The sequence below is a fragment of the Calonectris borealis genome, chromosome 11 (genome assembly GCF_964195595.1).
Source record: "Calonectris borealis chromosome 11, bCalBor7.hap1.2, whole genome shotgun sequence".
Lineage (NCBI taxonomy): Eukaryota > Metazoa > Chordata > Aves > Procellariiformes > Procellariidae > Calonectris > Calonectris borealis.
Genome location: NC_134322.1, coordinates 14,899,665 through 14,912,838, shown reverse-complemented (window position 1 = coordinate 14,912,838; position 13,174 = coordinate 14,899,665). Strand labels below are relative to the sequence as shown.

General features: G+C 36.0%; 1 protein-coding gene across 7 annotated transcripts in view; it reads right to left on the bottom strand.

The window, feature by feature from the left end:
* The window catches only part of UNC13C (unc-13 homolog C), a 244,707-nt gene that overhangs the window by 72,963 nt on the left and 158,570 nt on the right, over positions 1-13,174 (bottom strand). For all 7 annotated transcript variants that reach the window (XM_075160101.1, XM_075160104.1, XM_075160102.1 and 4 more), the window contains one exon: positions 3,642-3,775. In XM_075160101.1, coding sequence (XP_075016202.1) covers positions 3,642-3,775 — 134 coding nt within the window. The remainder of the gene's footprint in view (positions 1-3,641; positions 3,776-13,174) is intronic.

Below are 13,174 nucleotides of genomic sequence, written 5' to 3'. Positions count from 1 at the left end.
AGCCTCTTGGAGGCTTGCTTTTACAGCAGCTCTGATCATTTCCATTTCCAAACACTCAGTATCATTTGCCATTCTGTGTTGGCATCAGCATTCTTCAGTTAGGTTCCTTTTCTGTGTTACTGTCCTTTAATTTCTGAATGCCCAGATCATATTTCAACTAAATACCATGTTCATTGCAAAGAGAACTCTGTCCCATTTTATTCAATTTTTCTTGGCTCTCTTTTATTTTCTTTTGCAATATTTAATCTAACTTGACCTTTTAAATTTTAAGCTAATGCTTTCTGACTTCCAAATTTTAACTTTGCTAATCATATAACTTTTTTTTTCGTCTCTTGTAGGCTCTGATTTTTAGCCTAATATTCTTTTTGGGTTGGTTATTCACTATGTCTTCTCCAAGAACATAGTGCTGACATTGCTCCAAGTTCTTATCTCTAACTCCAAAAGCAAGTTCCTAACAGATTTTGCAATACTATTTCACATTTGAGTACTTTCTCTAAGTATCTTTGATCAGCTCTTCTGAAACACCATTTATGCTTTCTTTACCCAAATAATAAATGGTATCACTTCTTGGTTCTTCAGTAAATCGGATAATTTTGTGGGTATCCAACCCTGGTAATCTCAGACAACATTAATAGCATTCGTTCTTGAAGGGTAACTATGATTTTTATTTTCCTTTCAAAATGTGATTTTTAGCTATCAGATAGAGACTAAAAATTTCAAGGGCTAGCTAAGCCAGTATTTCAATATGCTCTGCAGGAGCCACTAAAACACAGTACTAAAAAGAACTAAAGAAGTACTAAAGTACTAGCGCATGAAACACATAGTGTTCACAGAGGAAAGAAAACAGATCCTTACATTGCAAAGATGTAAGAATCAGTAAATAACAAATTTAGAAGTCCCACCAGAGCTGTCTTGTTTCTTAGATTTGTATTACAACACCACACATGACTGTTCCGAGTATATGTGCTATACAATTAAATAGAAAGCTTTTTACTAAAGATGCGCAGAGGCACAAGTTTAGATTTTGATTTTCAAATGCACAAGCATATTTCAGTTGAAGATTTTGTTCTTGATCTGTTGTTCCTTTTAATTGAACAGATGTTTTATTTTGATAGCAATTTCTGCTGTCGCACAGTGTGTACAATGCATATTTGACAAGTGCCAGCAAGTCCTAGATTTGCTTGTGAATCAGGTTCCAATCACATTTTACATTGTTTTCACCAGTAGAAAGAGAATTTCACAACTTAAATACCAGACTTCATGTTTTGCCCTCAAACTTGTCAAGTTTCTTGTGTCATATAAGATCTGCAGGTTGCCCACACAACTCCCACTGAATGGTCTGGTATGGTCTTTCAGTTGCTGCAATGCTTGCTGAGGCAATCATGTCATGTTTCATCTGGGTTTACCATCTGATACAGTTCAAACTGCTCTACCACAGCATCTTTTTTGCCTCCAAGGTAGATATAAAAATAGGGTTTCCAAAACTGGTTGAGAAAAAAAATTCTGAGCAATATTATACCATTGTGAAAACTCCTATCAGAATGTTGGAGCTATCCTGGGCATCTTCAGTAACCTCATTTCTACAACAGGATTTAGATGGACGTAGGCCCGAGTATTCCACTGCAACACTGCATGGCCGTATATTTCTGATAAGGAGTCATAGTTTTGCAATATTCTTATGCATTCGACTTATATTTTCCTTTCATCCATTTTCTTTTCTGGGGTAAGCAAGGGGGAAGAAGCTGTCTGTCATTTTTCTCAAGTTTTTACATGCTGCTTTTGTGTTAGGAGAAGCTTTTCTGTTAAAAAAAATGTATCCAAAACCACTCTGAACAGTTTTTCAAGTGTTTCCACCCACAGCCTCTTCATCTCTTGCTCCTTATGTCTCCAATTTCTCAAAGATGCTTTATTCCCTGTGTTCAGCCTTCCATTTCCAAAATAGTGAAAATGGGAGAGAAGTCACACGCAAACTCTCTCCCTTAATCCGTCCCAACTCCGTCCAACTCCTGATTCTCTTTTCACATCTTACAAAATCGCTCAGCTGCACTTTAGGGAATCTCCTAATCCCCTCAGAGGAACTCTGTTCTTGATCCCTTTCTTTCCTCTCTGATGTTTGTGTAAGAATATAGCTAGAACAATTTTTAGGATAATTAACCCTCAATAACTTTTATTTAATTTCAATGAAAAGACTGAAATGAAACATATGTATATATTTGTTCCAGTTTATATATATTTATGATAAGTATATTTGTTATACAGTCAGAGAAAAAATTGAGTTTTCATTAATAGAGGAACTTCACACTAAGTTGTATAAATGGAGTAAACAGGAAAAGAGTTTTCTTTCCTCTGTTGGGTAAGAACTTGTTCCTTAATAAGGTCAGTGCAGGAAATGATTGAACAAAGAGAAGCTTATTATCCAGGACTGAAACAATCCTTCATTTATTTAAAGGAAAGGAAGGAATCAGAAGGCAATGAAATATCTTCCAACTTCTGACTATCACCAGGAGGTTTCTTTGGTAATTATACTGTGGGTCCATAAAAAGCATGGTACCTTTTATCAACAGACAAGTGTACAGAGTCATACAGACATGCCAACAACTCCATGTACAGAGTGCCTTTCCGTATCTACCCTATTTTGGCTGAAAGAGAGAGACTTGTTCTTGCTCCCCTTCAGACCATTCCATTAAATGCCACTGCAGACACCTCTATTAATTGTTTAGCCATAATACGGATATAAGTTTCAATTTTAACTTTTGCGTTAATCATCACAGCTAGATTACACCCAGATTTTCTAGAATCTCTCTGTAAAATAGCTCCAAAGAGCTAAAAGAGCTAAAACTTTTCCCTAGGCCATCATCATGTCACATTTCAATTAGTGCCACATCCATTTCTCCAGCCCTAATATGTGAAATGTTCCTTTGCACTCCTTCTGTATATTTCATTTTCAAAACCCAGCACTCTATCTCCTCCTTCTGTGTTTATCGATTGGCTCTCTCTTCACTACTAGTGTATCAACCATAAGTTATTCAACTTGTCTTGGTTATTGATTGTACCTCCCTCATCTGTTACATCTTCAATTCTGAGAAGTCAACTTCCATCTCTGGTAAGTCCAGGATATTGCTCTCCATTTTATAAATTTTCAAGTCAGCCTGGCTAGACTTTTTCTCTAGCCAATCGTAAATTTGGAGAGGGTCTTTTTGTGAAGTTCATTATTCTTTTACAAATACATCCCTAAAACTCTATTATAATGCCTAAAAAAGTCTCAGCATGATTTGAACACTTTGCGTACTATCATAACATTACTACCATCAACTATTTCACTGAACTTTCCCCTCTGTCTATCCATTTAGTTCTCTTGCATAATATTTTTAAATACTACTTAAATTTTTGGGATGGTTCATATACTATGTCTTTAGTGTTCCTAAAATAAAAGGAATAAAGGATCTTTCCATGATCAGAGGGCTAAGTCTTTATCAAACTATGTCAATGTTATATTCTGTATTTTAAAAAATCTCTAGCTAGATTATATTTAAAATAATTGATTCATAATCGAATCAATAATAACTGATTCAGGTGTATTTCCTGTCCTTATTTTAATAAATCCATGATTCTTAATTTTTATAGGGAAAGTAATTACTTACTGGTTCAAGACAGGCGTATACGCTGTTTTATCTTCATCTATGATGGTGACCATCAGAGTAATAAGCTGTGCCCAGAAATCCAAATTCTTTGTTGTCGGTCCCTGTTCTTCTTTAGGAACTTCTGGTTTCTTACCCTGTTAAAACAAGATTGAATATATTTTATATTAGAGAAATTAGAGAACATATTATCCACCTAGAGATTATTATTTGGTTGGAAAGAGTGACCTATTAAGAATCTTCAGAAATTTTGGACAAAGGCTGTCTATCCAACTTAGAGTAGATTGTATGACAACTGTACCTGGCTGTGGACATATATCAAAAAACATACACAGTGCAAAGACAGCCAGGTCAACAAAGATCAATAGAGACTTGATTTTTAGTGCATGTCTACGCTTTAATTAAATACATTCTTAAATTCTTTGTTGTGCTGAAACTAAGCACAAATAAAATTGTCTGCTGAGGCAGAACTTTTATACCCTGCACAATAAATACTGAACAAATCAACGATAAGGAACATTTCTTGTTTTGTTTTGGATTATATGCTGAAGTTATTTGGCCTAACAGCTGCTACGCTGTTCGTTCTAAATAAAGAAGCCAAAATAAAAAAGGCTATTGCCCAAAGTATTCTGCACAGAGATTTTCCAGGGACTCATAGATTGACTGGCAGAACCACAAAGTGTGCGTTTAAGAGAGGCAGAGGAAAACACCACGAAGTAGGAGGGGAAAAAAAAAATCCCTGGACACATAAAAATGCTAGGAAAAGATATTAGGAAAATCCAAAAGAGAGGCTTGTGAAGACATTGCCTTGTCGAGCATTTTAAAGTTGTGAGCAAAACCAATCTGCTACTTGATTCCTTTTTTATCCAGGAAAATGGGATTTTTGTATACTTCTTGTAACTGAAGAGGACTGCAACCAGTTTCACATCCAAAGCAGAGAACCTGAGATGCCCCATTACATTTTTGTAGTAATCACAAGGAAGGACATGACACACTGATATATCCGATGGATTACCAACATGACTCTCCAGACATTAATTAAAAGTTGGTAAGTAAAGCAGTGTTTTTTATTCCTCTTGACTAAAAGCCTGCCTTTTGCTCCTTTTTATGTAGTTCAAAGTATGTATTAATATTCACCACTTACAAACTTTTATTGAAAATTTTATACTTTTTAATTTCACCAAAATGTGCATTTACAGCTAGATTTTGTCTCTACAGTTTTGATTTATGAATTCTTAGTTTACAGTTTCCTAGACAAAAGTATTTTTCAGTTCTTTGCTTGACAGAAGGATCAGATTCCTTATCAATGTTCAATAAATAACTTCATTGCAGAGAACCAAATATGAAAAGAAATATTTTTATCTCTCTATGGACACACGCATACATACACACATGATTTCTGCCACACAGAGGTACATCTGCACATGCTAGGTCTCTTCTACAAGCTGTCAGAGACAGAAAGGGGTCTTTTCAGGCAACTAGTAAGTCAGAGAAAATATACATGCCTATTATCTTGCAAGTTTAAACACATATTCCATGTACTTCTCATTTGTAATCCAAATATGACCACTTCGATGGACCCTGTATCTCTTTGAATAGATATGACACTATATTAGTGTCATAGTGAATTAATTAAATGTTATCTTAACCTCAATTTACTTTTATCTATTAAGAGCATTTAGAATGGCAGAAAGGGAATTTCAACAACATTTAATTGAAATTGTTTTTGTGGTCACTGTGGAATATTTTAGAAAAGTATAATTAATCACACTGTTACATACCCAGCTGACCTACAAATGCTACGGCTTCAGTGTCTATTTGTTTGGCTTGAAAATGTTTGCATTGGCATAACTGAGAGGCACAGTAAACTGCAGTACAGTGTAGAAAAAGTGAGAGGACAGCATCATACAATTATATTTTAACATTTTCGTAATGAAATGAAACACCCTTTTAGAGGCATTGAAGTTTAATTTCTGTATTGCTTTGTTGAAGTCTGCTTTGGTGACATGGGTTCACCATCAGTCTGTTGTGAACAGTCAGTAAGAATGCCCTCTTATTAAATGAAAATATAAGTTAAGTTTTTCTTTCTCTGTGGTCTCAAAAGAAATTTATCTGCTCTAATTTTGTAAGTGTGATGGTAATAGCTCATGTCTCCATTTTGTGATTTGGTCTCATATCCAACCAGTTCTCAATAGTATGCATCCTTTCACTTTAAGAAATAATACCATATGTACTTACATGGTACGGTGTATTTACAGTCTGTGCAGAAGTTGCGGAAAGGCCTTTTAAAATGTCAAGATTAGATTAGCTTGTACATAAGCAAAGTATATGCTTACAACAATTTACACACACAAAATTTCTGGAGTATAAACATGGTTAACTATATGGTCTTTCAGTGGAAAAAGCTTATCTTGATAATAGTAACTTTCTTTTTTCACTCAAGTTATATCCATTAGAAAGAAACTGCCAGTATAAAAACATGAATTAAATATCTGATATACCCAATTAGTGCCACATTGGCACAAATACAGTGATAAGATAAATGAGCCGCTGAATACTGCTTATCATTATAGAGGATAATACTGATAATGAGATTTTAAAAAAATACATCTGAAAAGATCAGGAGGAGCATAAATTCTCAATATATCAAGACAACAAAATCACTAGTTAACTGATACTGTTCATGATTCATGACTTTTTAAAGGAACGATTTTCTGAAGTTGCCTGTCTTTCATTTTTGGTGGATACATAATTCACTGAACGAGCTATAATCACAGATTGCTCTTATAGTAACCAAGAGAACTTTCAGGAAGCATTGATACAAATGAAAGTCTGCCAATTAGCAGAATCACTTTCTTTTCCACTAGCCTCTTCACTTAGGAAAGACTACTTAAAATACCTTGACTCCCTGTAACGTCACTTGGGCTGGAATGCTGATCACATGCACAGAACCATGAAATGCCATAAGAAGATACCGTAGTAGATCCTATACTTAAAAGCTCAATAACTAACTGGCCAAAGGCAGAATAGTAATATTCCTAAAAGGCATCTGCTGGCAGATCAAACAAACAATAATACCAGATGATGTCTCACTATCAAGACATGACAACACAGGTTTTTATATGCTCACGTTACTTGGCTACTTCTTGTCTTTAGGATGACTCTAAAGTTGTAGCATACCATACATCCTTCACCATACAAAAATGTCAAGCAACAACATGGAAGTGGCAAACTTAAATAATGAAATATTTTAGAAAAATGGACTACATGAAACAGGCATGAGGAGTAAATGGGATTGCCTGGGTTCTAATGAATATAGTTGTTTGCCTGATTCTGCTTTTAAAAATTGTATGTTCTCATCATGTTTCTCCAAGATGACACAGCTCAGGACTGCCAGAATGAGAAATTTTTGATCATTATACTGAAGTTCACTATTATTTCCTATCACTTAGAAAAGTTTACAAAGCAATCTGTTGCAATTGTAGACATGTAATTAGATTTAGATTAGGAATATATTGCTAAGGATCCTAGATTCCAAATATTCCTTTAATTAAAATCTCTTTGGTTTTGATCTCAGCCAACGCCCTTGACTTAATACAGAAGTTATGTCCCGTGAATTTACTTAGTGGATCATAAATCTGATTGTCAGGCATTAGATTTTATGATGCATTCTTAAACTGTGTGCCTTTTTATTAATTCTTTGTCACAGGGGATGCTGTCTTTACTGCTAATAGACAGTTCTAAGTAAATTCCTACAACAGTATATTAACACTAGTTAAAGACATTTGAAAACTTATTTGGAACACATGAAACAGGGTAAAATTCAAACAGCAGCCAATGCCAAGAATAACACTCGCTTCAGCGGTGATCCCACATCTGTTGGAAAAGAAAATCCCAAAGAGCATCATAGGACATGTAAAATACAATTAGTTCCTCATGTTGTATCAAGCGTACTAAGCTGTTTTGGATAAAATTTCAGTCAGTTTCAGAGAAAAGAAGTTTCAATTATTTTGTAGAGCTACACTTAGATGTGCTTGCCTGGGCAAAGCTGTCTTAATTCAGTTTTCATCATTTTAGGAATCCAACTGAGAGATAACCTGATGGATGTTTCCTCGTGTATTTCGCAATATATTTTGTTACAGGATATTTAATTTTATTGAGAGTACTGTAATTAATTTGGAAAACTAGATAATTGCAAACACCTTATAAGTAAAGTATCTTTAAAGAGAAGTCATATAATTCACTTAAGATTTACAAACAAAGGAAATACTGCAGATTCTATGGCTTTTTTTTTAATACAAGATTTAAACTAGGTGATTTATAACTGTGTGTCTTTTGCCACAGAATACATCAAAATCAGAAAGAGAAAGTAAGAGGAACTTTTCATATGATATGTATCAAAATAAGTTCTTTACCTGCACTAAATCATGTTTTTCTCGATTTCCTTTTACTATCAATTTCCTAGTCACCTGAGTTCATATGCAAACAATGGATCATGTGGCACAGAGGCACCAAAACCTGTTGCTGGAATTTTGATATTCTCTTAAAGAAAAAGATAAAACGTAGAGGCATTCTTCTGAGTTTAAGATAAAAAAGGCTAAACTATTGACAAGCAAACATATTTTGCACTCTGGAAAATATGGCTGAGGGTGGAAAAAGAAATCTCGGGCACAGTGTGAAGCAGGATTAAAATCTACACCTCTAGACCTGAGACAAATAAAGGGCTTTCAACTTCTCTCATCATTGATTTTACCGGTTTGTAGGACAAATTTCTAGTTTTATTTTGCTATGTTTTTATTTTGTTATGTTCTGTGCAATCAATACACAACATCTGTATGGTGTAACTTTGACAAATCTAATCCTATGATTTCAGAAACTAATCTGCATGAAGACTATGTCTGATGCAAGCCCCAACCTAACTTTCAGAATATCATATTTTCTATATAAAAATGATAGAATGGAAGCTGAATGGAAACCAAGGGCAGTAGCCCTGATTAGTGTGAGGCTACAGAGTGCAATTTTATAGATCAGTCTTAGATGATGAAACATTACTTTCAATGGTGTTTCTGTATTTTTAAACTGCTCAGTTAATATTATTTAATTTGGAAGACGTTAAGAATCATCAGGGAATATATATATATGTATAAAATACACACATATAGACATTTATAGGTATTACACACACCTATTCTTATAATTTTTTTTTTTTTTTAATTTTTATGTATGTAAAGAATGAAAATTTGGCTTTACAGCATTTACTTAGAGAGACTAAAGCCAGAAACTGTTTGCAGACACTCAAAATGCATTCAAAACATGTGAGGGATTTCACTGAACCAGTACCCCCTGAGCAGTGCTGTTGCATAGTAACTCCTAAACTGTTTTTGTATTTGAAACAGAAACCATATTCCATGTATCCTTCTCCAGTACCAACTGAAATGGAATGGAATCCTTTTGGATAAATTCTAATACAGATTCTTTCTTTTTCTTTGAGGACTGGCACATGAAAGGAGACGATGTAATTGTTCTACCCATTCAGGGCAGCATAACACGTATAGCTCCTCTGGAGTGGCAAGACAAGTGCTGCTGTGGTTTGATTTGCCCCACCTTCCCAAAAGCACTATGCTTACGCAGGGAATAGGTGGAGAAAGACCCAAATGAGCCCCTCACTTATTGAAAGCTCTTTGCAGCAATCAGCATAACCTTCATACTGCCCTGAAAGATCTACACTGCAATATTTTTAAGAATGTGGAAGTCTAGTTGTAATAATATCCTGCTCTCTGCAACATATCTACATTAAAGGACAACTGTGGTAAAGAAAGAAGGATTCTTTCCTTCATAACAATAACATCATGCATCTTTTAAAATTTATTATAAATTATATACTATATATCATATATTTTATATATGATACGTTATATAATATATATTACAAATTGAAAGGATAGAAATGTTGCCTTTACTTTGGAAAACTGTAAAACACAGCATTTCAACTTTTAAGAAAATCTATCAACCCCTGTAGGTCCCTTGCTTTTTGATGTGTAATGTGCATACTTAACACTCTGAAGGTTATAACATACAAAACAGTCTACAAAGGACTACGGCTCAAACGCTATTGCTTACAAGGTTTTAAATGCAAATCTACTTGCTAAAGAAAGAAGAAACAATGATGTTTTAGACCAGTCATGTACAGCTCCAGCAAGGTAAATCAGAAGTTTTCTGACCCAATGGGCAGAAGGGTAGTTCTCCCTAAGACTGTCTCACAAGCTCTGTTTCCTAATCTAAGGACACAGCAGTCAAGACCACTGTACGTCCCACACACTGTCTCCTGCATATTACACTGGGACTCTGAGCTCACCACCGCCACAGGAGAGACATCTTAAGGTTATGACAGATATTTCCATAAAAACATCAGTGCAGTGATAAAGCAGCAAAGAGAGCAAATCAACCGTGAAGAATTGTCAGGACAGAGCACACCACAAAGAACATCCTTATTCTCCTTCCTCTCTCCATGGGGTGATCATATTTTGAATGTTGCATACAAATCTGGCCTCTCCCCTTCTCACCCTGAAAATAATATAGCAGAACTGGAAAATGCTCAGAAAAGGACAGCAAGGTTTATGAAGGATACAGAATGAGTTCCATTAAGGGAATGAATATATGAGCTAAAGTTTATATAGTTTATAAAGCTTTTCCTTAGCTGTCTGCTTTGCTCACAATCAGAGACAGGATACTGAGCCAGATGAATCTTTTGTCTGATGTGGCATGGCCAGTCTTATGCTCTTAATCTTCTGGCCACAAAGTGGTCAGAAATATGAGGTGAAACAGGGGGAGGACAGAACTGAAATGCAGTAGTGAGGACATTTGCTATGAGCATATTTTATTTGGAAATAGAAGTCTGTTTACAGCATGGATAAATACAGGCATGGTAACTACCATGTTAATCTAGGTAGAAAGGAGGCTGAAGTACTTTGGCCTCAGCTCAAGTATGTAATTGGGATGCCAGATGGTTTTGTGTACCTGAATTGATGCCTGTCCTGTGATTGCTGAACTACTAATTACACCATAATCATCAACCTACAGGAAGTATGTCACAAACCTAGATGCAGAAACCTGTGTGTGCAAAAAATGCATCCTTCTGCTGTTCTGAAGTACTTTATCAAAGGTTTTTCTGTTACCGTGGCTAACGCGCTGCCCACCAAACACAATGCTACAACATAAGGAGGGGTCTCTAAGTACCCTCTGCATGCCAGATTTGAAGAAGTTAGAACCTTTTCAGTGCAACTGAAGCAGTATGTAAATATAACAAAGTGCCTCACAACAAGTATTACTTGGCACAGAAATTTGCAAGCCTGAAAAATAGGACTCCCTGGGGTAAACAGCTTTCACTACCGTACAACTTTATTTCCCGCGTCATACTTTTGAATGTGTTTGGAGAACACAGATCACATGCTTCATGATTCAATTCTTATACTACTTCTATAAGAAATTAATAATCTACCACTTTTTTGTCATTTCTACTAAAGAAAAAGAGGTACACCTTCAAAAGCAACTAAGTGGCTTGGGTTCCCAAATCCCAACTGGAAAAGTGACCAGAGACCCTGGTCAGCAAAACTGAGCCAGCTCTCAAAGCATAGGTCCATCCACATGTTAGTCTACAGCAACTTGTTAATACAGAAACTCTGATTCCCAAAAGCTAGGATATTATTAGTACATTATCAACCTGACCTAAGGTGCTATACCTCTAAGCAGAGATAAATCGCAAGGGAAGAGCACTGTGCTGCTACAGCTGTGTAAAATCTGGCTCCAGAACTCATTAATTTGTTGCTAGCTCCTGGTTTTCTGCACCATGCTTCACTGTGACAACACACGGAGCTGAGTAACAAAGAAAAGCTCTCCAAAATCAGGTAGAATTTCAATACTATTCTGCTGAGCAGGTGTCAAATATAGAATATCCCAGTGTTTCTTTCCAGTATACTGATGCTATCAGTCATGAAATGATTTGTACTGATCAAAAGCTCTTCAGAGAAGAGGAAGAGTTTGGTTTGCATTTTATTGGTTTCACTCAGTGGAGAAGACTGCAAAAAGAATTATTGAAGGGACTTCATTCATTGTGAGCATCAGCCAAAATTTCAAAATATTTTGTTTTTTTAAGAAAACAGAAACAGTGACATATTTGTAAATTGAGTCAGAAAATTATCAAAGTGCTTCCTAAATGACTTTTTAAAGACATTATTTTTTTCAACATAAGGCACCTAGGTCTTCACTCAGATCAGTGTTACTTAAAAAGAGAAAATACTACATCCGCTGCATAAGGAATTAGGTAGTTGCTCATCAGAGTTCTTTGTCTCAAATAATGAGGACAGTAATATACATGGCAGTAAGACTGTCAAGGTGTCGTGTTTTATTATCTGTAGTAGTCATTTGCTTTGTCATCAGCTGTTTGTATTCTGGTATGAAACTGTAGTATGGCATTTTTGCATACTGTTAGCATTCACCATGCTACACCCTAGAGATATTGCTGTTCCCCAGGGTGATATTTTGCTGCAAGATATTTGCTTTATAACAGTGATTGCCTCTCTGACAAAGGTAGAGATTAATAAAAAGAGGAAGCAGGGATTGCTGAGCATATTTCGTGATTTACGTGTTACTCTTCTTATAGTGATAAATTTCCCCAAACTGCAGCTTGAGCACCCTCAATTTCATCATTCATTGTTATATTTTCACCCCAAAATCAGACAATTACACACATTCAGTCATTAAATGTATTTTCTAGAATACTGTGCCAGGCATCTTTGAGAATTTTAGGTTGTAGACAAAAGCAAACGCAGGTGGTGGTTAACATGAATTACACACAGAGCTAGTATATATAACATGAGGAACCCACCACTTCTGGCCAGATGGCAATGCTACTGTTTAAGTAGACTGTCTAGACTCCACTTTTTCGTAACATCATCCACAATATGATTCAGGCAAGAAACGAACCATGGTAAAACCCTGAGCCTGCAGTGGGCCTTGGCAGGACAACAGCTGCCAGTCTTTCCCCTGAGTGAGGGCAGGTGGTGACCTACACGTGAACCGTTTCTTGTGGCTTTGGGGTTCATCGATTTCAGTTTTCACTACTCACAGCCCAAATCTCAGCTGTGCAGCTAAAACATGAACCTCCTGTGCTGCACCACCATGCTAGGATGAACTCCTTTCCTCCCTCTGCGAGGAGGAGGCCTCATCTGATGGGGAGGGAAGCAGAGAGAAGAGAGCGGTTAATGAAGAAGGCCTAAGGTGGGAATCTGGTGTAATCGGAGTAAGGGGTTTGGACACAAAGCTAATGAAACGTTAATTACAATATTGGTTACTGCTTCATTATTATAACAGTGATACCACAAGCCAGTCTGCAGTGCACCTGGATTCACTGGAAAACGTCCAGAGTTATAGGTTCCAGCAAGATGTTTACTTAGCTGTTCCTAAAATTAAATGCACGTGCAGATATATTGGTAGTAAACTATATGAGGATAATGCAGAAGGCAGTTTCCTTGTACAAC